The sequence below is a fragment of the Salminus brasiliensis genome, chromosome 11 (genome assembly GCF_030463535.1).
Source record: "Salminus brasiliensis chromosome 11, fSalBra1.hap2, whole genome shotgun sequence".
In the NCBI taxonomy this organism is placed as follows: Eukaryota; Metazoa; Chordata; class Actinopteri; order Characiformes; family Bryconidae; genus Salminus; species Salminus brasiliensis.
The window spans coordinates 14,692,492-14,719,264 of record NC_132888.1 but is presented as its reverse complement, the minus strand read 5'-3'; the positions used below and the strand labels follow the sequence as shown (position 1 = coordinate 14,719,264).

The 26,773-nt window shown below is 38.9% G+C and overlaps 1 protein-coding gene across 5 annotated transcripts; it reads left to right on the top strand.

Moving 5' to 3' along the window:
• The first annotated feature begins 2,410 nt into the window (after positions 1–2,410).
• eml2 (EMAP like 2) lies at positions 2,411–25,282 on the top strand. Of its 5 annotated transcripts, none has more exons than XM_072691888.1 (22): positions 2,411–2,641; positions 7,531–7,716; positions 8,000–8,126; positions 9,234–9,338; positions 13,850–13,878; positions 14,617–14,746; positions 15,861–16,010; positions 17,416–17,485; positions 17,661–17,771; positions 18,388–18,483; positions 18,998–19,132; positions 19,384–19,483; positions 20,050–20,204; positions 21,358–21,483; positions 21,589–21,720; positions 21,959–22,026; positions 22,610–22,698; positions 22,879–22,976; positions 23,069–23,156; positions 23,240–23,335; positions 24,368–24,498; positions 24,607–25,282. In XM_072691888.1, the coding sequence occupies exons 1-22, from the start codon at positions 2,572–2,574 to the stop codon at positions 24,730–24,732; spliced, it is 2,418 nt and encodes an 805-aa protein (XP_072547989.1). In that variant the 5' UTR covers positions 2,411–2,571; the 3' UTR covers positions 24,733–25,282. The 5 variants fall into 5 exon arrangements, with proteins under 5 accessions (XP_072547989.1, XP_072547988.1, XP_072547990.1 ...); XM_072691887.1 differs by having other exon boundaries at positions 13,850–13,893; XM_072691889.1 differs by lacking the exon at positions 2,411–2,641 and adding an exon at positions 6,440–6,522 and having other exon boundaries at positions 13,850–13,893.
• Positions 25,283–26,773: the final 1,491 nt, after the last annotated feature.

Genomic DNA, 26,773 nt, shown 5'->3' with positions numbered 1-26,773 from the left:
ACAGATTATCCAAACCACCAGTGAGTAGCCTGTCACACACCAGTGGCTTCCTACCACACAACTACACAAATAAAGAGATTAATGAAAGGCAGAGAGCATTAAATGTGATTAGCGCTCTAACACCTAGCGCTAGTATAATGCATTCAAGCCTGCTGTAAATATTCATTTAGAATTCATGCACTACGTCATGGCTGAACGTGTTGCCCAGTGGAGCTGTATGCTCAGGGTTCAGTCAAATGGCTGTAAAGCATTGCATGAAATGACTGTTCATAAGGCATTGCATTACATCACACACAGTATTACAGAACAGTGCTCTTCCACTTCACTGAAACAAGTGAAAGAGTTCTCTGAACTGGTGACAGTGTTACTGGGGCCTTTATTCTTCAGTAATATAATGTGGGGTGACATAGAGGCTTTTTAGATGTAGATAAACAGATTCAAATACAACATGCTTTTGGCCATCTTCTTGAATTCTAATAAAACATAAATTCTATCAATTTCACAGTATGAATCACCAATCCTATCTGCTAAAGGGGCCGCATGGCAGCAGACTTTTCTTCAAACCAAGCAGCAGCACCTCATATAGCTAACCCACTGTTTGAAGACTGAGAGCAAGTGGTTAAGCAATGGACTCAGGTCTGCTTCAGCCTTATTGCAAAAGTTTGGTGATGCCTGATTTACAGTATTTAATATTTTTTACAGACTTTTTCATAGGATTTCAAAAAGAAAGTCACCAAATCTTTTCAACAGACCTTCCCTAAGAATTAGTCTGAAACATAAAAAAAAATCATCAATTCATGCATGTAATACAGCATTGTTAAATAGTTAGATAATAAAAAATCTAAAATAATCATTTAAAATCTATTTGATGCATCTAATATTTTATCTAATGTCTACTCATTTTTTACCTGTTTTAAGTAAAATGATCTCTGTATATACATTATATACTAGTATAATTAAGCAAAATGAGTTAAATAGTTTTACAATGTAAAGCTATATCAAAATGAAAAAAAAAAACATATTGACTCAATATAGCAAATATTGATTTGCTCCACAAAGGATAGTTCATTTTAACATGATATTACAAAACTAAACCTACCAAACTAAACAAAAACAGATATCAATATCTTCCCTATATCATTTTAGGGTTTGTTGTGATAATATTATATTTACTTATTTATGTATTCATTTTCCTAAAATGGAACCCAACTGATATGACTTGGGTTTTTATGTTAGAAATGTTAAACTAACCCTCCATCTCTTATAATCAATGTGTCCTATGGGACAAGATGCAACAAGTAATTAAAGTAATCTATACTAATTGGCAGCTTCCCCTAGCTGCTACAGACGTGCACAAATGTCGATGGCTATTATTTTGAATGAAAGCTGCACCTTAATTGGAAACAATAAGATTTCCACATTTTTAGCACAGCTGGATACTGCTGAGGACACAACTGAGAAGAGATCATAAACTGATCTCACTAAAGTGAGGCCAGAAGCTGCTGCGTTCTTTCTAGACAGCCAATCTGGCAAACATCATGTGTAGATGATGGAAAATGTGCTTGGTTTAGGTGTCTGGACACACTGCTTGTGCTGCTTAGGGTTTTGCCTCGTAATATTTATGTGACTATAGAGCAGGGCCTATCCACCCACCATCATGCTTAAACACTCGCTGCAATCACCTCTCCTTCTGACTCTTCATCAGTCAACTTGGAATTGTTCATTCACTTAATTGATGCTGTCTATTAAGTCCATCTAATCAATTTAATTCATTATACCTTCATAATTTAAAAGGTTATTTAGTCAGCAATAATAGCCACGCTTTCCCAAAGAAACGATGGGCTTTAGCAATGCCGATACTGCCACCTGGTGTTCAGTTGTATGATACGCAATTTCTTTACAATCTACTCTAATAATCCAGTCTCACTAATTCTGTAGCATGATTCGCGCGTTTGCTGTGTACTACTTTATTTATATGATTATTACAAAGATGACAAGCCTAAACGTTGTCACATAACAGGCGCGTGCTGTTAAAATGTTAAAATGTGCACTGACTGCTATTCCCTACTACATCATTCTCACAGCATCCATGTCTGAAATACAGAAATCCTCAAGTTACAAACACGATTAAGCGCCCACATGAGGAAAACCCCTCTCGTGTTTCATCAGGGTACACAACCTTATCTCTGCTCTAAACGTATTCGGACAGTTCTCCTGTCCAGCGACTGTGATTGGCGGACTGCTTGTAACTGTGACCAATTAGCCAATCCGAGTCACAGGACGTGCACAGCGGTGGCCAATCAGGGGGTAAGAGGGGCGGGCCTTGTCCCAATATTGGTATGGAAAAAAAGAAAAACAACGCGTTCAGCACCCGGCGCTGAGGTGGTTGCCATGGCAACGCCGATCAGGTAGCGGCGGTGGCAGCAGCAGCAGCAGCAGCAGCAGCCTGGAAAGGTGTCGAAGCCTTTTCTCCCCCTCCTCAGATGTTGGGGAAGTGACAGACGTCTCGGAACAAAGAATTCTGTCGACATTTTGTCGATTAGATTTTTTTTTTTTTAAGAAGAGAAAGAGATGTCAGAAAGAATAGCGTCGTGTGGGAACCTGTGTGATACGAGCTCTCTCCTCCTCCGCTACTACAACGGTAAGTTTGAAGTCAGGGGTTGAAGGTGTCTGGGTTGATGTGCAGGGGTTTGGCTTTGTTATGAATCAGTATAGCTTGCACTAGTTACTTCAAAATCGATTATTTTAGCTATTAGCTGCTATTTATAATTATTTAACAAACCGAAGCCACATTTGAATATAGACACCATTGACCCTCTATATAGCTATCTAATATTGACGACTGCAGCTGTAGACTTTGTTCAGAAACACAGCCAAACTAGTGCTAGATAACTCCATTTGTTTATATGACGGCTATTTTTGCATGGACTCAATGCAAACTGCTTGATTCCACGAAACATATTTCCATATAATCGAGATAGTGTGTGCGAATAGGTTGCTGATTAGCTGGCCTGCTACCAAATGAAAGTCCTGTTTACTTCTCCAGATGAAGTGAGGTGATTACTGGAGGTCAGGTTTAGCCTATGTTAGAGGTTTTGGTAAAACGACGGCGAGTAAAACTGTCAGTTCTAGATAAAAAGGTGAGTGGTGACTTGGCCTGTGATATGGGTATGGGTATGGTATAGGCCTGGAAGCTGTCATTCCCCCCAGTGTGGTTGGTATATTATGGGATAGTGCCTTGTGCCCTTTACTGAAGGAATGATTCACAAATAAAACCCACACAATTGACACAGTACAGACACAGCCAGCCAGACAAGACGTGTTTGGTTTGCTTCTTCAGTCTTCTCTGAAGCTACAATGCTAATGCAGCTACCATGCATTACCAGCCTGTGAGCCCCAAGATCCATTTTTCAGTGGCAAAGACCTCTATGAGCTACGTTTAGCTCTAAAGATCCAAACCTCTGACAGCAAACATGTCTTGGTCAACTGCCTGCATTTCAAGGAAGAGAAAAATAGTGTGATGGGTAGGAGACATGGCACAAATGTAACAGCACACTTGGAAATGTTCGTGAGACACATATGCCACAATGTTCAATATTTTCTGGAACGGGCAATAAATAATCAGCAATGCACCGCACTAAATCTAATTAGTTAGGCCAATGATGTACTCTTTGTAATGAAACAATGCTGAGAAATGCATATTGTAAGGTAATTGATCACAGTAAGGATAACCATTGTAATATTGCCCAGCCCTGTGAGGCTACATTGATTTTTCATTAGTATCCCCTAGTACTGCCTTATTTTCTGTTCAGCCCTGTCGCAGTATTACTTACTGATAACCCCCTTTTTCAAAACAGTACAGTACTGGTTACATTTTTGTATATATATATATACATATACATTCATTCTTTGTCTCATAGTTAGTCTCAAAGTTGCATCTAGTAGTAACTGATGTTACAAAATACAGCAATGTGTGTGTGTGTGTGTGTGTGTGTGTGTATATTTTATATATATATATATATATATTTGTACATTGCTGTATTTTGTAACATCAGTTACAAAATACATCAGTTACTGATGTTACAAAATACAGCAATGTGTGTGTGTGTGTGTGTATATATATATATATATATATATATATATATATATATATTATACATATTTGTACATTGCTGTATTTTGTAACATCAGTTACTACTAGATGCAACTTTGAGACTAACTATAAGACAGAGTGAATGTTATGAAGTCAGGCATGGAGAATGTAACCCTGGCAGATATTGCTGCTGCATAACCTTCACAATATCAAAAATGACCTTTTGGAGGATAAATAGTTTTAAATAATGTGAGACAATGTCAAAGTCAATGGTGGTTTAGTGGTTTGTTGTGAAATGTTTCATAGTAGAGTAGACTTCTTTACAATGAGATTTCTTTACAATGGTTGAGATAGAAACCAGAGGAGGGGTGGCACAATGTCTCCGGCAACAAGCAAACAAGCAACATGACCATTACCAGTTACCATTTCATGTGCTGACACTAAATTCTAACATTACATTCTTTTAAATTTTTTTAAATTAAATTCCTGTTTCATTTTTGGCATGATTAAATATTATCCATTCAATTAGCCAGACATTTAGCAAAATCAATGAAAATTGTCTTGTTTTTATGATTGTCCTTGTATTCAAATCCTGAAATGTAATGCATTTCCCTGAATCTTCACTAAATTTACTAAAAACTGGAACAGCTGAATTAACTGTTGATTGACTTTTTGGAGAGCGAGACTTCATTATAGAGTGAAACTTGATTTTCTTGCCAAGTGAAGGCACCACATGTCAGGGCAGCAGTCTGTCCAAAATATAGTATAATACACGCACAGTAATTGTGGCACATTATAAACTTGAGAAGTGCAAAAACCAGCAGTTATGAATATACTGCAAATGTGAAACAGCACGTCTCTTTGAAAGTGTTTGATGATTCTGAGCAGTGTTTGAGTACTGGGTCACTGTGGCAGATGGTTTGGTTGAATGACAGATGGATGGTCGGATTTAACAGTATAAAATGAAAGCATGAAAGTGGGGTTTCAGGTCTGCCAGTTATGTGCATACTGTATTGACAATGGTAGTATAAAAAAGAAAAAATACATGCTATTTGTTAGCTTTCACAGTATGATTCACCAATCCTATCTGCTAAAAGGGCGATATGGCCACAGGCTTTTCTTCAAACCAAGCAGCAGCACCTCATATAACTAATCCACTGTTTGAAGACTGAGAGCAAGTGATTAAAGCAGTGGACTCAGGTCTGCTTCAGCCTTATTGCAGAAGTTTGGTGATGCCTGATTTACAGTATTTAATATTTATTTACAGACTTTTTCATAGGATTTCAAAAAGAACGTAACCTAATATGTTGGTATATGGCTTTTGAAGCACATTATGGGTCTTTTAAAGTACTTCCAGTACAATAACAACGCTATTTGGATAATAAAAAAAATTGTATGAGTATGAGAAATTCATAGTAATTTTGATATTATGCAGTGGTATCAAGAATTCCATGCCTTTATCGAAAATCAAAAATGAGTTATGCATATGTTCATATTTACATTTAATTAGCATTATTAAAGAACAACACGGTAGAGTTTGGGCTGAAAACATTTAACAAAAGCTGTGCTTCATCTAACAGCTGTGCTTGTTGATCTAACAGGTAGCCATAAGCTGATATGTGAGACTGCAGCTAACACACTAGCCATTAGCTATCATGCTTTCCACAGTACAACAATAAATACAATACACTGAATTGTTTCACACCTACAAAATGCATACATTTAATAGGATCAAGAAGCTGATTGGATGTCAGCCCTTTATATCATTATTTAATTGAATTGACTTATTTTTACAATTTTTTTGCATCTGTTTTCCCATTGAATGCTGTTGTTTATAGATGTTTTTTTCACAGTGGTTGCAACTACATGGCCTTGCAGTTTTACACTGCCGATATATCTTTTCAGTTTCATGTCTCTCTGTTCGCAAAACTACATCTCATGCTACATTCTCTGTATCATAACATGAAGAGAAATAAAAGCCCTTCCTGCAGCATCAATAAAAAAGAGTGAGCGTTACATCAGGATGCTGTATGGATGTGGACTGCTGATCACTGCACTTCCTGGTAGTGCCTGGCCACTGTATCTGGACTCTAGCCAAGCCTCTCAGCCCTGGCCAGCAGCAGTCACATAACCCTGCTGCATAGCAGACGACTACGAAAAGCAGCGTCCTGTTACACACAGCACTCCTCTTTGCCGACGGCACAGACAGGCTTTGAGGGGGGGAGGGGGTGGTGGCAGGAGTGAAAGGAGAGGAGGGAGGTCCAGGCACAGAATCAAGAATCAACCAGGCATAAAGAGAAAGGAGAGCGAGAGAAGCTGCTGCTAAGCACCCCCCCACGAAGCCCCCAGGGAGAAAGCTGGAGCGGAGTAGAGCCCACCGGCTGTCCCACTGACTGACTGACTGACTGACTGACAGACTGAAATGGCAGGTAGGGGGAGAAAGCCAAGCGGAATGGAGTCGCTTCTTAATGAATATTTCAGCAAGCTCGCTCATTGCTAGCCTCCGGTTTCCTCTTAACCTCTTTCGTCCTCCTGCATCACCATTTCCTCCTCACTGACCCACCCCTCCCATCCTCTCCTATCCCATCCCATCCTATCCCATCCCCTCCTCTCTTCTCACCTTGTACCCCCTCTTCCTTCACTTTTATTCTTGTATTCTCTTGCCATGCTTGCCACCAGCTGAAGCTGTTTCCCAGCTGTGATCCTCATGTGTTAGCAGGTGCAAACACTAAAGAGGGGTCTGTTGGATATGCATACATAGCCTGCAGCTCAGTGCATTTCCCTTGGGTGTGAATCACAAACAAGAAAGCTCTGTGCTCTCTGAGACCAACTAAGGATACCTGTTGTTTTAGCCTCTATATGTTGTTTTTAGTTTTGTTTTCAATAGATGTCATAATCATGGATGGAATGAAATGCATAGCTAAATAATAATTGTGTGAGGTTTGTTTTTGTTTTGTTTTGTTTTTTTAAACACGCCTCCTGTTTCCTCCGCGTGTTGGATGAATCAGCATTGCTGTTGTTTCTGACTCACTATTGTTTCAAGCTGGTAGGCCTTTATGAGTAGGCCTCTGATAAAGTAAATGAGACTTTTTCATCAGTATTGGACTTGCAGTTTAGACTTGCACTGGTAACTGTGAAGAGCTACAGGTGATAAAATTAATGATATGTGTTGCAATATTTGTGACCTTTATCACAATGGAGTGTTTTTTCCGAGTACACAAAACCTTGCCAGCTGGCTTTCTTCTTAATATATAAGCATTTAATCTCTTCAAATAATCCCCACAGATTTACAGTTTACATTTGCCCATATTCTGACCTAGATTGCGCTTGCACACACTCATATATTTCAAAGTATTGCTTCAACGTTTGTGGAGTTTTTGGCAAATACTTAGCCAAGACTTAGAATCTTTCTTTTTCTCTCTTTCTCTGTTTCTCAGATGATAACCTGTCTGCGGGCAGTGGGATGGAGATGGATGACCGCCTGTCTCACCTGGAGCAGAGGGTCCAGCTGCAGGAGGATGAGATTCAGCTGTTGAAAGCTGCTCTGGCAGACGCGCTGCGAAGACTGGGCTGCTGTGAGGAGCTCACACAGTCCAGCAGCAAGAAAGCCGCCCCCACCAAAGGTTAGGGCCTTGTGGTGACCGCTTCATTTGTTGTCTCAACTGAGCTTTGGTCCAGTCTGCCACAGACACACTTGGACAGCAGTAATTATGTAGGTTAGAACAAAAGGGACAGTGGTTTATAACTAGTTCAGTAGTTGTCTGCACTTTTGTTCCTGGCATGCGTAGGAGCTGTATGTTCATCCTGCAGTTAGCAGGCTAACTGTTATATGCAAAACAGAAAAAGCTGAATGACCAGACTTACTCATTTGCTTATCTCGCCTGATTTTCCCTGTTCCGCTTTCAGTTCGTCAGATTCTGCAAGTTCTTCCTTCCAAGCCTTTAACCAATGGTTATGTTCAGCAAAAAAGGTTGGGGGGCTACCCATCCTCCCCCTCCTCTCCTAAAAAGGAGGTGATGATGTCAATCAAAAGGTAAGAGTGGATTTCATTTATCCATGGTCCCATAGTGTGCTTTTAAAAACGACCTCACTCTGGTTGCTTTCAGTCAGCTGCATCTCGTAATCTAAGGGACAGATACTTTTTCACATAGATAATCATGGATAAGAAAATCAGAAAGGGACAAAAACTATACTTTATGGTCACTATCACGCAAAAACATAATTTTTTTCCCTTCCAATGACAATGACAAAGTTTTTTTTCCTTCTCCTGTAAAGCTGGCATTATGTTGAAGTGTGCGACAGAGACAATATATACATTAATTAATTACTCTTATTCTACACTATATGGACACTGGTTCAATACATGTGTCAATACAACGCTGGGGTGCTTTATATCCCTCTAACCCACGCCTGGAATTAGGCATAGTGCCAATAGGTTCATGTTTATTTTATTGGCAATACTTCTCTACAGGGACTAGACAAGCTGTGTGTGTGTGTTTTTTGTTTTTTGCTGTGTCAGCAATATGCGTGACTTTAAGTAGCTGAATGCATTCATTAGAAATGGTATCCACAAACATTTGGACATATCGTGTATATAATTATTTAGTTTATTAGTACTAGTAGTAGTAGTAAGAGTAGTAGTATTTTGTTGTTGCTGATGGTTCTGATGGTGGTGGTGGTGGTGCTGCTGTATCACTGCCTCCATCATGCCATAAGGTGGCAGTATTGAGTAATGAAATCTACTACATTGGCCTCAAGGCCTACTGAAAGCGGTTAAACCTGCTGGGTCTGTGATTTTCTTATCCAAATAAAAGGAAGCACCTGGGTCCCCTTTCAGTCAGCTTTGGAAAATATATTCATGTTGCTCATTATTTTCAAATTAATACATTGTTATCATTTGATATTAAAATGTTTTTGATGGCTTAAAGTATTAAGAGACTAACATTAGAATGTATGTAACGGTACATAGGAAGTTGTTTTATTTTGTAGTTGGGTTAACCTTGTCTAAATCTTTCTGTATCTTTCGCTGTATTTTCCTTTCCTTAAATCTCCACTGTGCTTATAAGCTCCTTTAGATCATAAATGCGCTCATTCTGATTCTGTGCTTTGGTGTTTTTCTTCCTGTCTGCTCATCTGTCAGAAAAAGTATGTCCACAGAACGTCTGTCCACAGCCAGGAAAGAGATGGCAGACTCGCGCAGCAGAACCACCTCAACCAGCAGCTCTACCTGTGGGAAAAGAGACAGGTAATCACATACTCAGACCACACTTCATTTCCCATAGTGCATACTGTAACTTCAGTCTCCATGTTTGTCTCATTGCTTCAGTCAAAAATGTAACTCTGTGTTTGTGAGCTGAAAGATTCAGTTAACTTTAGTGCATTGAGTCCACTGGTGGCTTTGGGTTGCTTTCAGTTCCCCAGGAAAATATGTCCCCTCATAGCAAGCTGAGAAATTTAGGTGAAATATTCATGTTATTTTTAAACTGAAATTTGTTTGTCTTAAAGCCCACTTGCACAGTTACAGATATTGGTAAACAAGGCCCAATGATTATTCATTTAGAAAAAAAACATCAAAGTAGCCTAAATCAAAAGTAGCTAAAACAATGATTTTTGGCCATTATTAAAACTTACATTGACATGGAAACTGAAATGTTAATTAAAGTGCATTATCCCTGGTAAATAAACAAATAAATAAATTTTAAAAAATTGTTTATTTGTCTGTGCTTGGATGTGTAATGAAATATTCTTTTCCAGAATGGAAATATGCAAGCTAATATTACATAAATATGTCTTGACCAAGTTTGAATGAGAATGTGAGGCCTGTATGAAAGCATCATCTCTCAGAAAGCTGCTGAGTTCTGTCCCTCACAAAAGTGACATGGTGCTGTGATGACAAGAGTGCATGCTCATGTTTTTCTCTTGGCTGAACCCCACTGCTGACTCAAACGGACTATGTTGGTGCTGCCACAAGTCAAGACAGATAAAAATATACTATACACCACTGTCCATTTAAACGAAGACCCCAGAGCTGAAGGTGAACACAAAGCTATCCAGTCCATCATTAAACCTGCATTATGTTCTTCAGACCAGCTCTGATAGTTGGCATTTGATGATGGCTGTTCCTATAGGAAACCATGCAATAATTGAGAGCAACAGTTTTGGGAAAGCTATGATGATATGATTGAATAATTGTCATTATTAGCTTTTCTGAGCATATTGTGGGCACTACCGTAATACTGGCCAGGTGCATGTTTTGCCTTAAAGACATTATTTTAAAGACATGTCGAAGACTATGTTAAAAGCACTGTAGTGTGTTTTTCTACAGCATCTTAAAAGAATTATTATTTTATTTAACATATTATGTCAATAACATGTTATATTCATAATCGCCCTTGCCTACATTAGTACAGTGAAAATGTGTATACAAAGGATACAGATTATGTGTCTCCAGCAGTGGTTCCTGTTGTCTCATATATAAGGTGGAGCACAAATGTGGGTGTAGCTTGTCACTTGGCAACTGTGGTGCAACATAAAACCTTGGATGGGGATCAGGTTTCACAAACCATCTCCACCTTTTATGCAAGCTAGTCACATAAAGAGTTAACTACCACATCAGACGCATCATCTGAACACCTGCAGATTGTTTGCACAGGAGATTATCCTGCGGAATAATTCAGGTTTATGATGCCCTGAGATAAAGCTTTCAATAACACATGGAAGGTCTGTGCAGTCGCTGGGCCAACACCCTGTCAGATCATTTACTCCCACCTTCACTAAGCTCTTCATGTTACTGCTCTGAAGTGTGGGTGGGTGTGTTCTTTTGGAAAGGGGCAGTCATGCAGAGTGAGGAAGTGTGTTACCATTGGCTGAAGAGAGTCACACTCCTACTGAGCTTAAGTTCTCTCAAACAAGGAACTTCTGTGCTGCCTGTCGGTAGGTTTCAGTAAAGTCCCGCTAGCTCTGTTCATTACATAAAAAGGAAAAAAAGCACAATGAAGAAATCAAACAGGTAAACCAACTCTTTCTGTTCTGCTTTTAATGTTTCTAAAGTATTTTAGGTTCCGCTTGCTCTCAACAGGGAGCTTTTTGGCAGTTTGGAAGGTTTTTGCAGGTTTAGGTGCATGCTGTTGAAGTAGCTTAAGGCTTTTGTTATATTGTTTCCAGATGCCTAAAAGTAACCATAGGAAATGTAAGTAAAGTAGATCTGCAACATGCTTTGAATATCCAAAACTGAAGACTGTTGTACACCAACAAATGGTGGCTAATGGTGGCACACTTAAACCTACAACAGCCTTACACTAAAGCCCAATCTATGTTTCAGGGAGTTAACTGTTTACTTTGTAATTCTTTGCCTCACCAGTTTAAAGATGTGAAAATGCATAGAAAATGATCTGCTTTCTTTTAAATTACATGAAGCTGTTTTGTTTACTTTGAATCTGTAGTGCCACGTATTGCCTTTCAAAAGATACATCCTTCAGAAGACTCATTTTCTGACCTTGTATATTTTGACTTTTTTTAATTGGATAGTCTCATCGAATGTAAGGGTTTACTAAGTGTCTAGTCATACAGTGTTTTTTGTGTGCAAAACTTCCTCCTTCAATATTGTAGAGACTTCAAACATCCACTTTGTGGTTCTGAAATCCCTGCTTGTGGTTGACAACTTGCATGACTGTCTCAACTGTCTTTATGAAGAGCCTTAAACAACTACACATGAGTCATTAGACAAAAATGTGCATGTTGCCATCTGTTTTTATTTTCCTGCTTCAAATAATGCCACACATATGCCGAGAGCATGCATGTTGCATGCAACAATTGATGCCCAGTGGACGCCTCAGTAAACCGCTGATCTGGCATTCTCTGCTGATTGACCATTGATTGCCCCTCCACCCCCGGTTTGCCACATTGCATTAAGCATATTGGCTCCCTGCAGAACCACACGCTCGTTGGCCGCAAATTGCACTCGTTGTGTCCTGTGGGAAAGAATAAACCAAGCTAATGTTCAATAGAATCTCGTTTGGTTTTGTTTCAGTGTCAGTATACTTTGTCCTTTTTTTACAAGCAGCCTTATTTGTATTAATTAACTGCTTTGTGTCTCATCAGCTTATCTTTATCAATAATGAATCTTTTAGTACTATACTGCTTCGGTGTTACCATCTGTAAGGTCTTCATATGTTGCATTCTTCTTGGGAAACATACTGTAATATGAGAGCACTCACTGAATGCATTAGTATCCTGCATATGTTCTCTGTTGATATCAAGTCAATTGGAGCAGGATATTTGTGCTCAATGTTAGCTATGCTAATCCCAAGCCTTGCTTCCTCACAACCTGAGTTGTTTTCATCTTCAAATAAACTCTGAAATGTGCGTCTCAAATGAACAAAATTACTCCTTTCCTTTTCACAGCACTATACTGTACGGCACTGTGTTGAAAAGGCTGTGGGAAGAACGCTCGCTTCTTTGTGGCCTTTTCTGATTGAAGCTTTGCGTTAATTGAGGGCTTTCTATGGTTTACATAATTCCAGGCCAACTGTCCTAATTTTGGAAAAGGCAACAGTTGCCCCATTGTAAGACCATTTCTGTTTCACCACCCACAAGCTTTCTTGTTTCCTAATTCAGGTTTCATCCAAATATACCCGGTGTTGAAAATGTATTATTTTACAGAGCCTTTCTTTTTCAAAATTCTGTAAAGGAAAGCTTCTGAATGCAGGATGTGCAGTATTAAGGTCTTTTGCGGAGTGCTGCCGTGTCAGCGAGTGCCACCTGTGTCTGTTATGATGAAGCAGCCTGTCAATCAAACTGACATCCTTATTACTTTTCCACTGACATAGGGGAAAACAGTTTGTGTGAGTCTGTAGACAGACATCCTAACACATACACTTCTGCAAATGCACACATAATAATAATGATTATTTTAGTAGTAAAGTGTGCATGTGTGTGTATTCCAGGCATTTTCTTATTGAAAGTACTCTTGAATTCTTGAATTTCCCCATAGGCCTGTATATAACAATGGCATTTTGCATTTGAGAGTTATAGGAAGTTTTCACTGACCCTTTCCCCTTGTCCTGGTTTGGCACATGCTCAGCTGTTCCGCACATTAGTGCTTTATGAATGGAGCTAGGCAGGCTCAGCAATAAAGGATGAGCTTACTAAATTATTTAACCCTCTGCAAAAACACTGCTGACAAGTTAAAGCTGATCTAACTCAACTTTCCAACTCTGTACAAACCTCTGCTTCATTATATGAATCTCACATTGTGCACTTTTTCTAAAACATGAATTAAACATCAGAGCTGTATAAAGCAACATAAGTTTATAAACCCACAAATGTTACTTTAGTGCAGTAATGACTGATGTAGAAGTAAACTATCCTTGTGAAAACAAACAAACAAAAAAACTAGGCTCAAGACAGAAGAAAAAGCCTCATACATATGCAGCAGAGCTTCTCAGTACACCCAACATCTATCAGCATCAGAGCTGGCATTTATTAAAAGTTTTTATTCTGTTTCTTTTGGTCTAAAATGAAATGCTAGGGCTCAAAGAGTTGAGATGTTGGCCAAAGCAAATCAGTTTAGATGCTGAACCACCAAAATGTGTAGATTACTTTCCTGTCATATATAGATATTAGTTAAGGTACTATTATTTAAACATACTTAGTTTCACTGTGCAAATGTAATTCAATACTACCTATAACCTCTGTATATCACAATTGATGATGTGGAGCATAAATGACTGAAGATTCTTTTTTGCTTTGTTTCAGTAAGTCCAAAGAGTGTACCCTGAATGCTGGTAAGTTTGTGCACAGTAAGTATTTGCTTCGACCTTGAATCTCTACACTGGCAGTTGTCAGACAAGTAGTAGCCCTCAGCTCTTTCATGTATTGACACTGCTGGGTCAACGCCATACACAAATACAATAGGAATCAAATGTGCTGTTGCTGTTGAACTAGTAGGCTCTGTATTGGCAACCAATGATATTAGTGCCAGAAGCCTCTAGTGATAGTGATAACAAAAGTGGAGATAAAACACTATCATTATTATTATCTTTTTGCATTAAGTCAAATTATATACTGTTAAGTTGGTTGAACAGGGAAAAAGAATGAATGTAGAGTGTTCAGTCAGGGCAAAATCAACAACTGCCCTTGGTTTAAGGTGATATACATTCTTAATTAGCCCATTACAGAGCTTTTGTCTTGCCAGAATGCTGTTTTATTTGATCATGCTGAAAGGTTAACTCAGTCCCAAGGGAATGGGAGAGGTTCCATAAAAAATAGGCTAGCTTGGCTTGCTGACTTGCTGCAAAAGAGGCAGAGAAAACCATTATGGTTTGACATCATGGCCTGAACAAGAGAGGCTTGTAGGATAATGGGCTATTACTGCTTTGAGAATTTAAATCTTTGAGTTTATTATATATTTATGTTCAATGTCAAAATGCCTGACGATAATGGTCTAACATCATCATTGCGGATAGCAAAAGTTAACCACTCGCTCTGCATTACAGCTCATTTCTGTGTCCTTTGTTGAACAGAGGATGGGTATGTGAGGATGTTTTTGCGTGGTCGCCCTGTCACCATGCACATTCCGGACCAGCTGAGGGACGGCTACAGCCTTGACCACAAGGTTGTGCTACCTGAGCGCAAGCTTAAACTTCAGTGGGTGTATCCTTGATAGATATGACTCTGTGACTTATGATGTATTTCACATATTTATGCTGTAACATGGGCATATGGTCTCTGTATACTATTTTCATTGTTATATCCTAAGCAGTGTACTTCATTCAAGCTGTTTTCAATCTATTTCACGTGCATTTTAGATATTAACGTTTGGGGTCAGAACTTTACATACACTCATCATGGACATGGACGTCATGGTAATATTGGGCTTTAAATGATTTGTGTAAAATGAGTGTACAGTGTACAACTTTAATAGGAAAAAAGCTTTTATGGGGTTTTCTGAAATCAACACAGCCTCCACATTATGTAGCCAGCTGGTCGCTTCTCTGAAGGGTTCATTTGCCAGCGCTCATTGGACTGGACAAGACACAGTACAGTGGAAAAGACTGAGAAGCTCAGTGCAGATCTGAGAAGATGATCCTAGGTTTTTAAGTCTAGAATGCCTTCTGGAGTGACTTCTAAGCAATTGCTGATTCCAGGATCATCCGTTCAAACAGTTGTACTTAAGTAAATTAGGAGGTGTAGCCCCTTTGCCAAGGTCTGGAAGAAGCCATAAACTGTCACCCTCAGCTGAGCAGTGCACAGGCCTGCTATTAACTGGAATTAGTTGGAACACCACTGTAACTGTGTAATCTGAACACATTCAAGGTTTAAATCAGCACATTCAGTCAGCTGAGATTAAGTTGTTTGGCCACAATGACGAGAGATAAGTTTGGACTAGTAATGGTGAGTCATGCTCTACATACCGTTAAGTGTGGTGGTTAAGCCAGCGGCACAAAGGTGGATGAAATAATGAAGAAGGAGGACGATCTCAGGGATCCAACAGGACAGTGACTCCAAACACACATCAAAGGTAGTTATGGAATAGATAAAGCACAATTCTGCCAGAAGCTTTTTAATGGCTGCTAAGTGTCTGATCAAGGTGTTAATTTAACCAAATATGTATATTTGTTTGTGTATATGTGTAATATATAAAATGTCTATGATGAGTGTAGGTAAACTTCTGAACACAACTGTACAGAAACAGCAGAAACGTATATGACCCACACTTTATTTCTACCAAAAGTTTTGCATCATGTTCCTTAGCACAGTTGGTCAGGTATGGCTACAGGGGCCGAGACTGCCGCTCCAACCTCTACCTGCTTCCCACTGGAGAGATTGTCTACTTTAACGCTTCCGTGGTTGTGCTGTATAATGTGGAGGAACAGCAGCAGAGGCATTACCTGGGACACAATGATGATGTCAAATGGTAAACATCTACATAATGTAGTGGGTCATTCCTAGGATTCCAGGCACTATATGCTTTTTTAGGTTTGCACTGGAGTTACAAGTGTAATGTAGCTAACAGGTGATGAAAGTTTATGCACACCAATTAGTAGCACACGAACATGCTTACATTCTGACATACTTGTGTGGTTTCATTGTAGGGGACATTGTCTGACCAACTGTTTTCTATTGAAAAAAAATTAACATTTCATGGTCATTGAGGTGAGGTGTTACATTCCATTACTTGTTAGCTGCATTAGCCTCATAGCTCCAGTGCAAAAAATAGAAGTAACCTACAGGCACCATTGCCCTTGTTTGGAGCGAGGGGTGCTTACTGATCTCATTTGGGCTGAGGGGAATAAATAAGAATAAAATAAGATTTTTAACCAAACGTTCTCATAACGTCAGAGATGATGATGATCTTCTCCTTTCTCTAATGCAAATGAACCTCACTATTATGACTTAAAGGTGTACAAGTGTTCTGCATTTATCAAAGCTCTTTATCAACCAAGCTCCACTTTTTAATCCACAACTGTTATCCATGCACACCAGAGTGAGGATGTGAAGCTGGTTTATGACCTAATTTGCATTCCCAAGACCCAGTACTTCCTTATTATTCATGACATCATACAATAGACTCCTATCTCCTAGATAACTATATTCAAATAACCCTGGACTGGAATCTATGACTGTTGTCTATTGAATTCTTTGTCTTTTGTGCTTGACCACCTAGATAGGATTATTTAATGCAAAACCTGGGCTTATCTTCTTATTAAAACGGGATGCCACTTATCTAATCTACATGTGTTGCATGTGTCATTAAAGTCCATTCTATAACAGAGATATCCTACACTGGGTGGATAAAAGTATTGGGACACCCACTCATTTATTGTCCCAAAAGTATTGGGATTCCAGAGAACAGTTTGACTGCTCCACAGCTCAGTACTATGGGGCTTTATACCCCTCAAGCCCACACCTGACATTAGACATGGTGCCAAAAGGTTAATGTTTATCTGCTCCAGAGAGTCCAGTTGTATTGGTAATACTTCTCCACAGGGTCTAGACAAGCTGTGTGTGTGCATTAGCTTATATGTGTCAGCAATGGATGCCACTTAAAGTAGCTGAATGCATTCATTATTAGTGGTGTCCACACACATTTGTACGTATAGTGTGTAGATTATTATAGTGGGTTTCCTAAAGATGTGTACCTTTTTTTTCTTTTTAAATATTAATCTCTCTCTATGTGTTGAACGTTGGTGGTGGATTTGTTTAAAAGGTTGAATAAATACAACTAGATGGCCTGTTTGTCTACTGAATAAAAAAAAGATTTATGTCCCTTCAAGAGGGAGCAGAAATCTCTACTGACCACCACAATGTTCTCTTTGTAGTTTGGCTGTCCATCCAGACATGGTCACCATAGCTACAGGGCAAGTTGCTGGAACATCTAAAGATGGCAAGGTAAGGCTTGTTTTGTACAGTCTGATTTTTAAAGAGCTGTGTACAGTAGTAAATCAGTTTCTAAGAAAAATGTGAATGCTTTTCTAGACATGCTTTTACTCCATAAATCCACACAAAAACAGTATTTGAGGCATTTTAGTGCTCACTAACTAATGTTTTCATACTTTTTCATAAGCTTTTGGCTCCACATGTTCGTATATGGGACTCGGTCAGCCTGAACACACTGCATGTGATTGGGATGGGTGTGTTTGACCGTGCCGTCACCTGTGTGGCCTTTTCCAAGTCGGTATGTTGTATTTAAAGGACTAATTGTTCAGTTAAAATTTAGGAGAGTTGTAAATGTAAATAATATTTGAGGTCCACTCTTAAAAATAAAGATGCTCAAGGGAAGTCCATAAACGATGCCATAGATTAACCGCTTTTAGTTCCATAAAGAATTTTTGTAATAAAGATGTGTGAGTGTTCTTCACAATCATATAGCATTAATATCACAATATCATGATACTTAAAGCAACATCATGAAAAATTGTAATTTCTTGCTCCTGGGCTCCCCCTGCAGTCGGAAAGTGAAATTTGCATTTTGAGCCACCACTGAAGGACACAAGCTAGGAGAGACAGAACAGTCACCGAGAGTGAAAGAACCATGTGGTCTGGCATGGTAGAATAATATTACAGGATTTTACACAAATGTGTCTCGGGTTACGCAGCGCTACACAGCGTTGTCCTGTCTGCTTGAACTAATGAATATTATTACAAAGAATTTATAATTTGTCATAATAAATATAATTCCAGAATTAATTCATTCAAATCACCACATTCAGATCCATACATTATTACACTCATATTTAGAAATGTACATTGAATGAATTGGTTAACACTGACACATCTCTTAACACTTCTAGAATGGTGGCGCTCATCTCTGTGCGGTTGATGATGCAAATGACCACATCCTGTCTGTTTGGGACTGGCAGAAAGAGAAGCAACTTGCTGATGTGAAGGTGAGGGCTGTTGGCTGACACCTATTCTGTACCAAAAGAGAGAGAAGGGAAGGCTCTTATCTATCTAAGTGCATTAAACCTGTAGCGTTTGTGGTTAGTGCTAATGAAATAAGAATGGAGGGGGAAAAAGCATCTCAGCTATAGGTTGGTAGAAGTGGGAACTGATGAATGCAAAGTGGCTGCTGCTTTTCTGCACTGAGTGCTGTAGTCTGTGAGGAACCTATCGTGACTTGACCATTTCCGAGCATACCCAAGGCATGTTTAGCCAGAGTGGCCTTTACTCAGTGTTCATTAGAGCAGAGAAACCAGTGCATTTATGGCTCTTTGGTCCATTTAACTAGACAAACAGAATTAAAGTTTAAAGTAGGTTGCTTAATGTCAGGCCACTTCATATAAGAAAAAGGGAGAGTGCTTCATTACTTTGTGATTGTAAGAGACTGCACTTTATTAAATGGGAAGGCTTCATTTTGATTGAAAGTTAAGGAGATGCCATCTGCTGTTCTTCACCATATAGTGCTCCAATGAATCTGTACTGGGTGCTGTCTTTCACCCTATGGAAGCCAACTTGATTGTCACCTGTGGGAAGTCCCACCTCAACTTCTGGACTATGGAGGGGAACACTCTCACCAAGCGACAGGGACTGTTTGAGGTTTGTGGAGATCAAAAATCATTCTCCTACCGGAGAAAACAAGTATTGAGTCTCATGAATGTTTAGGAACAGAACATCAATCATTTGTTTGTATGAATTATTGTGTTTTAGTTGCACCTGTGGTTGAATCCATTTTAAATTTTGCTTTCATTTAGATTAATAGTTGGATACATGTGGATATTTTAAGCTGCTCTGTTTAAGTTGCTGCTCTGTTGTGTTATTCAAACTGGTTCTTTGGTTTATTTTTTCAGAAACACGAGAAACCCAAGTATGTGCTGTGTGTCGCCTTTGCTGAAAATGGAGACGCAATAACAGGGGACTCCAGTGGAAACATCTATATCTGGGCTAAAGGTTGGGAATGTCTGCATGCTGAAGACATCTATGTGTGTTTTTGTTGCCTTACTTTTTGTACCTGCTAGGAATGTAACAACATACCATGTTGTATTGCAGATAGTTGTATCTACACACCTAGTAGTTGTACACATTTAAAAAGAGCAATAAAATGTACACTAGGGCTGCACAACCTAATTAACTAAGATTTCCACTTTTCCCTGTGGCAGTTGTTCACGAGTTTAACATTCCTGAATTTAGTAGTTGTTTTTTGGAAAAACACAAAGTACTATATTAGTGCAACAGGTTTCCAAAGGTTCAGAGATTGATTGATTTATCAGGATGTTTAGAATCCAATTGCAGAGATTTTATTTAGTTCAGGAGAGTGTGTAGTTTGGTGACATTTCCATTGAATGTATTTTATTCCATTCCGTATATGTTAAAGACAGCTTGCAAGCAGCCATCAACCATTTCAGTTTATGCCAGAAAACAAAGACATTTGCAAAACAAATTACCTTCTCAAATGTTATTGGTGGAGAACCACCTTCTGCTTGATCTGTGATTTGATGGCAGTGTTTGATGGACAGGTGGTAACAAAATCAGCCAGGTGGTGGCAGGAGCCCATGAAGGCGGGATCTTCTCAGTGTGTGTACTGAAGGATGGCCGGCTGGTGTCTGGTGGAGGGAAAGACCGCAAGGTGGTGCTGTGGGACCATGAATACCACAAACAGAGCGAGATGGAGGTGAGGATATTACAAATAAATGTGTGTATATTTATTACAGAGAGTTTCCCATACAATCAGAAAGCCCATCTTCTGTAGATGACTCCATCAATATAAAATAACTTAATATGTTCATGTTAAATGGAAAAAATATATTCTCCTATGAGCATATCTGCATACTCAATTAAGAGGGGAGGTCTTGGCCAAGTCAAGTTTTTATTGTTTACGTAATGTGAAAGTAAACACTGAACATTTGTTCCAGCAAATGCATTTCTCTTGTTTATGGATTATGTTCATTATAAAAATCTTGTTCTCTGAGGATTTCTTTTCTGGGCTTAGTGTAAACTTCAGACTAAGCTTTGCTTTTATTATAGATTAATGAACTGCAGTATTTTTAACAAGGCTTAAACTGACTTTATTATAGGTTTTCTTAATACTCTCAAATGTGTTCCCTTAGAGCCATGTCCTGAAGATTTTAAAGAGATGTTTCACAGCAACTTTATTGCATATAAACATTTATTCCTGAAGACAATGGCCTGTGGATTCCTTGTAGTGTTCTTGTCCCTGCATGAGCCAAAATGACGATTTTCCTTTGTCTAGAAACAATCCAAGTGTAAACAAAGCCATTAGATCCCAAAAGCATGCTTCATCATGCAACTGACTACTGGTACTTGTATCTAGTGCTCTGTCTATAAATGTGAAAGTGGCAATTTGTCTCCAAACCCTTTATAGGAAACGCAGTGTCAAAATCACCTTTGTTGTTCTAAAACACAGAGTGCCTCTTCAGATTGTGTGCACAATTAGACACAGGCCAGAAGTAGATGACAATGTGACTTCAAAAAGATTTCATTTCACATTAGACCAGATAGACAGTTGCCTTCAGCAATTTTGATCATCCACCAATTCTCCTCTTTATTTAAATCAATTTCCACAATACTTGGATCATTTCTGTGCTTCATATAAACATTACATACAATTTTGACAATGCTAAAATATATCTTAAATTTATTTTATTGTTGTGGTTGTAGTATCAATAGTATCAATTACCAGCCCAATTAATGTCCTGCCCAGAAATATCAATGTGCCATTGATGTATATTTTGTTCCAGGCCTTGTATTAGAGAACTCTACAGACACAAAAGCTGGATGTCAATTTTCTTTTTGTCCTTGTCCAGGTTCCTGAGGCCTTTGGGCCTGTCCGCACTTTAGCTGAGGGAAAACAAGATGAACTGTTTGTTGGCACAACCAGAAATGCCATTCTGCAAGGCTCTTTCTCTGGTACTCTCCTGCCCATTGTCCAGGTACAGTTGAAATGTAAAAAAATGTTCTATAAAAGTGTAGTATAGTTTAAGGTCTTACAAACTAAGGACTTCTTGGCCTGTCTCCCTCTGTACATTGCATGACAGGGTCACACAGATGAGCTGTGGGGGTTGGACGTGCACCCCAGTACTGAGCAGTTTGTGACCTGTGGCCAAGACAAGCAGGTCCACCTGTGGGACACCAACTCCCACCAACCTTTGTGGAGCAAGACCATTGATGTTTGTACTTGCATCATTTTCTTTATTAGTTGTTTGCAAAATTAGCATGACTGACCAAACAATGCCTTAAAGTATTTTGAAACTGCTTGGCAGAAGAACTTGTGTAGCTTTCCCAGCACCTACAGATTGGAGAGACACTCTTGGTGAACTAGCACAACTAGCACAACCAGGTGCATTGTCAGTATAGCTGTTGCTTTCTATTTTTAACCCATCTTTGTTGATGTACCCTGGCTTCCAGGACCCTGGTCGTTCCGCTGGCTTCCACCCTAGTGGTACTGTGCTTGCTGTGGGCACCATGACTGCAAGGTATGGCTGAACATGAGGGTTCCAACATGTAGTCAAAACAAGTACATGAAGTACTTCTACCTACAAAATAAAATGAAAAATAAAACGCCAGAAACCCTTCAAAGCTGACCTTCAAAAAATGTGACAACTACAATATATGGAGAATGTATATATGTATAATGTGTATTTTAAATCTTTTATAGTTTATTTATATATTTCTTCCCTCCTACATATTTCACGATTAAATGTGAGTGCTATTATTGAAAAGTGGAAGCATTTAGGAATCACAGCAACACAGACTACATATTAATGCCTATGGATTTAGAATGGGATGTCATAAATGCTCCTGTAGGGACAATGTTTCGATGTCCCAATACTTTTGTCCATAAAGTGCATGTCTGATATACTGATTTTTTTTTATTATTTTTTTTTGTAATTATTATTATTTATTTATATATTTGCTATTATAAAAGTACATTGTTATCCATACCTTTTAGATGAATATACTAGTGAGGTTATTGGTCATATTTCATATAGTTATTTATACTGTTATTTAACTGTGTGCACTGGCAGGCATGATTTCTTATCTTTGTCCTTCCTGTAGGTGGTTGGTGCTGGACACTGACACCAGGGACCTTATTTCTATGCATACGGATGGCAATGAAATCATCTCAGTCATCAAGTACTCTCCAGGTCTGCAGACTTTTCAGAACATGGTTTTAAATTGCAAAAAAAAACCCTGCTTCAATCAGTGCGTAGGAACAAAGCAATTCAGACAAGTCAAGCCTCCATTTTGCATTCGCACTGACATTCAAATCAGCGTGCACTGGGCAGGGTGTGCTTTGTATTCATCACCAGTACTCTTTCTCATAGATGGAGCATATCTAGCTGTGGGTTCCCATGACAACTTTGTTTACATCTATTCTGTGACTGAGAATGGGAGAAAATATAGCCGCATTGGCAAATGCACTGTGAGTCATTTCTGTTGAACAATTTGAACATGGCCTCTTTAATCTTGTATAGCCTCTATTTTGTATTCACTTTGGCTTGTCTTTCCATCCAGGGACATTCCAGTTTTGTCACCCACCTGGACTGGTCCACCAACAGCCAGTACATTGTCACCAACTCAGGAGATTATGAGATCTTATTCTGTGAGTTGCTTTGTCACCCTGAGGTTTTCACAGCACTTAATTGAGATAAGGATTTTCTAACCTGTATGGTCTCTGCTCAAAAGGGGAGGCTTCCAGCGGGAAACACATTACAAGTGCAGACGTAGTACGCAACCTGGAATGGGCCACTTCCACTTGTGTGCTGAGTTTCAGTGTCTTCGGTGAGTCATATCTTGGCACACGTAATATTCAATAATTTTTTTAGCTATTTTTTAAATACAAACTAAAAAACTAATTTCAAATTATGTTATACCATAATACCTTAATCAGTCTCTAATTTTTAATAATGTTCTCGTTGTAATCTGGCGCATTTAAAGGCTCTGACTGCATATTAAGTGTCTGGTGGGGGCTACTGGGTCCCAACCTTAGCAGGTGGCCTTTTGTAATGTGTCCGGAATGAAGTACAGCATATCTTTCTCTCAAATCAGCCATGTAATTTTAATGTTTTTGTTTGTTTGTTTGTTTTTCCTATGTGGTTTTCAAAATTACTGTCCTAATTGATCTTTGTATTTGATCTATTGATTTATTTCCAACATCACTCTTAATGCATCTGTTGGTGGGGGGTAAGATTGGGTAATCGCCCTTCAAAATTGGCTAGAAAATCGGGTAAAATTGGAAATAAATTATTTTCAATAATCTGAATAAATAAAAATGACTACTATCTACCGCATAATCTACCAATAAGACTAAAGTTGTGAGGAGTCTGGAGCGTCACATTGTAGAGGTTGCAGTTTGTTCAAAGACTTTGAATCAGATATCAGTAGTTATCATAAAAAAAATTTCCATGCTCCAAAATGCATTGTGACATTTCCATGATGCATGTCATGTTTTTGCCTTGTGATATTATGTTTTTTTTTTTTCATGCATTGTTACACCCCTAGTACCCCTAGAGGATATATGTTTATAACCGCTGTTCTAATTGGCTGCCCTGTATTGTTCCTCATAGTAAAAGCAGTCCAGGCTAAAATATTCCTTATAACTTCAGCACAAGTGGGTTGGGCCACATATGTAAATGCATTATGTTTTGACTAACTTAATTTCCATATATGGACTATAAGGTTTACGCATTACATCAACCTTTACTCCTTAAAGTGAGGAAACCTATCTTCTAATATCAGTGAGTTCTAGTTTATATTTAATACCCTACCTGTGCTCTAACTGTGAAAATATTTTTCTCCGTCTCATGTTGCTAGGCATCTGGCCAGACGGTGCTGATGGCACCGACATCAATGCTGTTTGCAGGTCAAATGACCGTGGTGTGCTGGCCACAGGCGATGATTTCGGCAAAGTGCACTTGTTCTCTAACCCCTGTTCTCATCCAAGGGTGAGCTTCCTGTACTCATCTGTGCAAACACATTAACACATGCTGTAGAAATTTAATTCAGTCTGTAAAATCTAACCCCTCCCCCTTCCCCCCAATGCTTGCTTCCAGGCACCCAGCCATGTATATGGTGGGCACAGCAGCCACGTGACCAATGTTGCCTTTCTCCATGATGATAGTCACCTGGTCTCTACTGGAGGGAAGGATACCAGCATCCTTCAGTGGGCACTCGCCTAAAGTTATGCCTGAGCAACGGTGCTGCTTATATGCTGTAGCCTCCTGCCCACTAGAGGGCAGCACTGGTGTGCCTACCCTGCAGCCATACTGTCCTGTCTGTAGTCTACTGTACCACTGTATGTTATAAAGTGAGTGACCTTAAGTGCTGGTCTGGGACCAGTCTGTTTTTTGATTTTTCTTTTTTTTTTTTTACTTTCAAATGGATGAAGTGGGGAGACTGATCCTAGGTCACTACTTACGAGCAGCCCCTTTGCCTGAATTGTATTGTGCATCATGCTAATGCGCCACTGAAAGTAAACTGCTCTGAAAGCGAAGAGTCGTGTCCTAACCGTGTGCGGCCTATTTAAGCCTATTTAAAGAGTTTTAACTGCTGTTCATGTTGCGAAAGCCCATAAAGGAATATATATATTATGCAGTCACTGTGTAAACACATGATTTGGAAAGTACGTGGTGGTGATTTGGCACTTAGCTCTTGACAAGTAGCTAGAAATTAACTTAAGCTGTGCTTTGCCTTCATTTTGTTAATAAAGTTTCTACTGTACTCACACTGTTCTGGTGTCAGTGGTTCATTATTATCATTTTTTTAATTATTGTTATTATTATCAGTTACCTGTGCCTGATAACCTTGCATAGCCTTGCATAACGGGTTCAATAATTTGAAAAGGATGTGGCGGTTTAGTGGGTGTAATCGCAATTGTGCGATGCCACACGATCAAAAAACATGACATACATGGTATGCTCCTCACGTTCATAAATCAAAACAGATATTATAATCTCCTCCCTGTGCTATCTCTGTAGCTTGGGCTTGGCCCACTTCTTATTGAGGCTTATTGAGCAAAATCTCCTGTATTTACAGCCAACACATAGGCAGCCCGAAAGGTCATAAGGTAAGTCTAACAACAAACATCCACCCATAGTTTTCCACTCAAAATTCCCTTCCTGCTGTTTTCATATGGGTGTCCAAAATATTGTCAAAGTGTATGTATGTACTACAGTTTACAGGAACAAGCCTTCATATTTACACCTATTCACATATAGCACTCTAGTTGTCTCAGCTGTGTTCATGTGAAGAGCGGAGAATTCCTATTTAACAATGTGGAAACAACAAGCATCACCCTTTCCCTCTTTCCTTCCCCTGCACTTAATATTAAGTGGCTCTGGCACAGAATCAAGCCATGTGAAGGTCAGTTAGGTGTCAACCACAGTCTCAATATCTTCAAAGTAGGAGGAGTAACTACTGGTGTCACTTTATTCAGTACTGATGCTGGAATGCATGACAAAGTTGAAGAATATAAAAATAAAGGATCTTAAATTAATCTGGGCTTGTTTTTTAACCTGAGGAGCATCTTCCCACTCAGTCATTTGCAAGAATAATTGTTAACAGGCAATGGAGCTCACCTATACTGAAACAAAAATATGCAGACATTTTTAAGTATAGACAATATGTTCATATGATTTATCACTTACTCCAGATGCAGGCAATCAGCAAAGACATGTTCCATATCTCACATTTTTATTATCTTTAAAGGTTTATCAAAAAGCTACATAAGGTTTTAGCAAAAATATAGATATACCATATTTAAACAAGCTAAAATTGGAACTAGCTACATTATCATATGTATGAAATCCAGATTTTTATTTTTAAACCTAATTCATTTGTCTGCATGAGACAAGCACAGATCTGGATGTGTTTTGTATTTATAGAGATGATATTGGTGACAGTCCAATGTTTGTTAGCGGTGTTAGCTTAGCATCTTTCGTTTTAAACTAAAGATGTATCTATGCTTCTGATACCAAACATGTTTTGGCTGATCAATTTCATCAGGGTTTTGTGATAAATTATACTAATGGAAGTTTTTTGTCAAACTGTTCATGTAAGAGTTGAGTATTTGGTTTCTTGGTTACTTTTTGAAATGAGGGGCTTTAATGCAGAGGGTGGAGTGTAGGCTAGTTGGGTTCCAGGTGGTTATGGACTCTTAAGTGAGTTTCTACTTGCATTTTTACTGGGCCTCAGTTGGGCTTCCTGAATGGGCCCCATCAT

Excerpts from the sequence above, each read along its gene's own strand:
- eml2 (XM_072691887.1), top strand. The coding sequence starts at position 2,572 with ATGTCAGAAAGAATAGCGTCGTGTGGGAACCTGTGTGATACGAGCTCT. Across the intron at positions 2,642-7,530 it reads CCTCCTCCGCTACTACAACG|ATGATAACCTGTCTGCGGGC; the intron begins GTAAGTTTGAAG and ends TCTGTTTCTCAG. Across the intron at positions 17,486-17,660 it reads GAACATCTAAAGATGGCAAG|CTTTTGGCTCCACATGTTCG; the intron begins GTAAGGCTTGTT and ends CTTTTTCATAAG.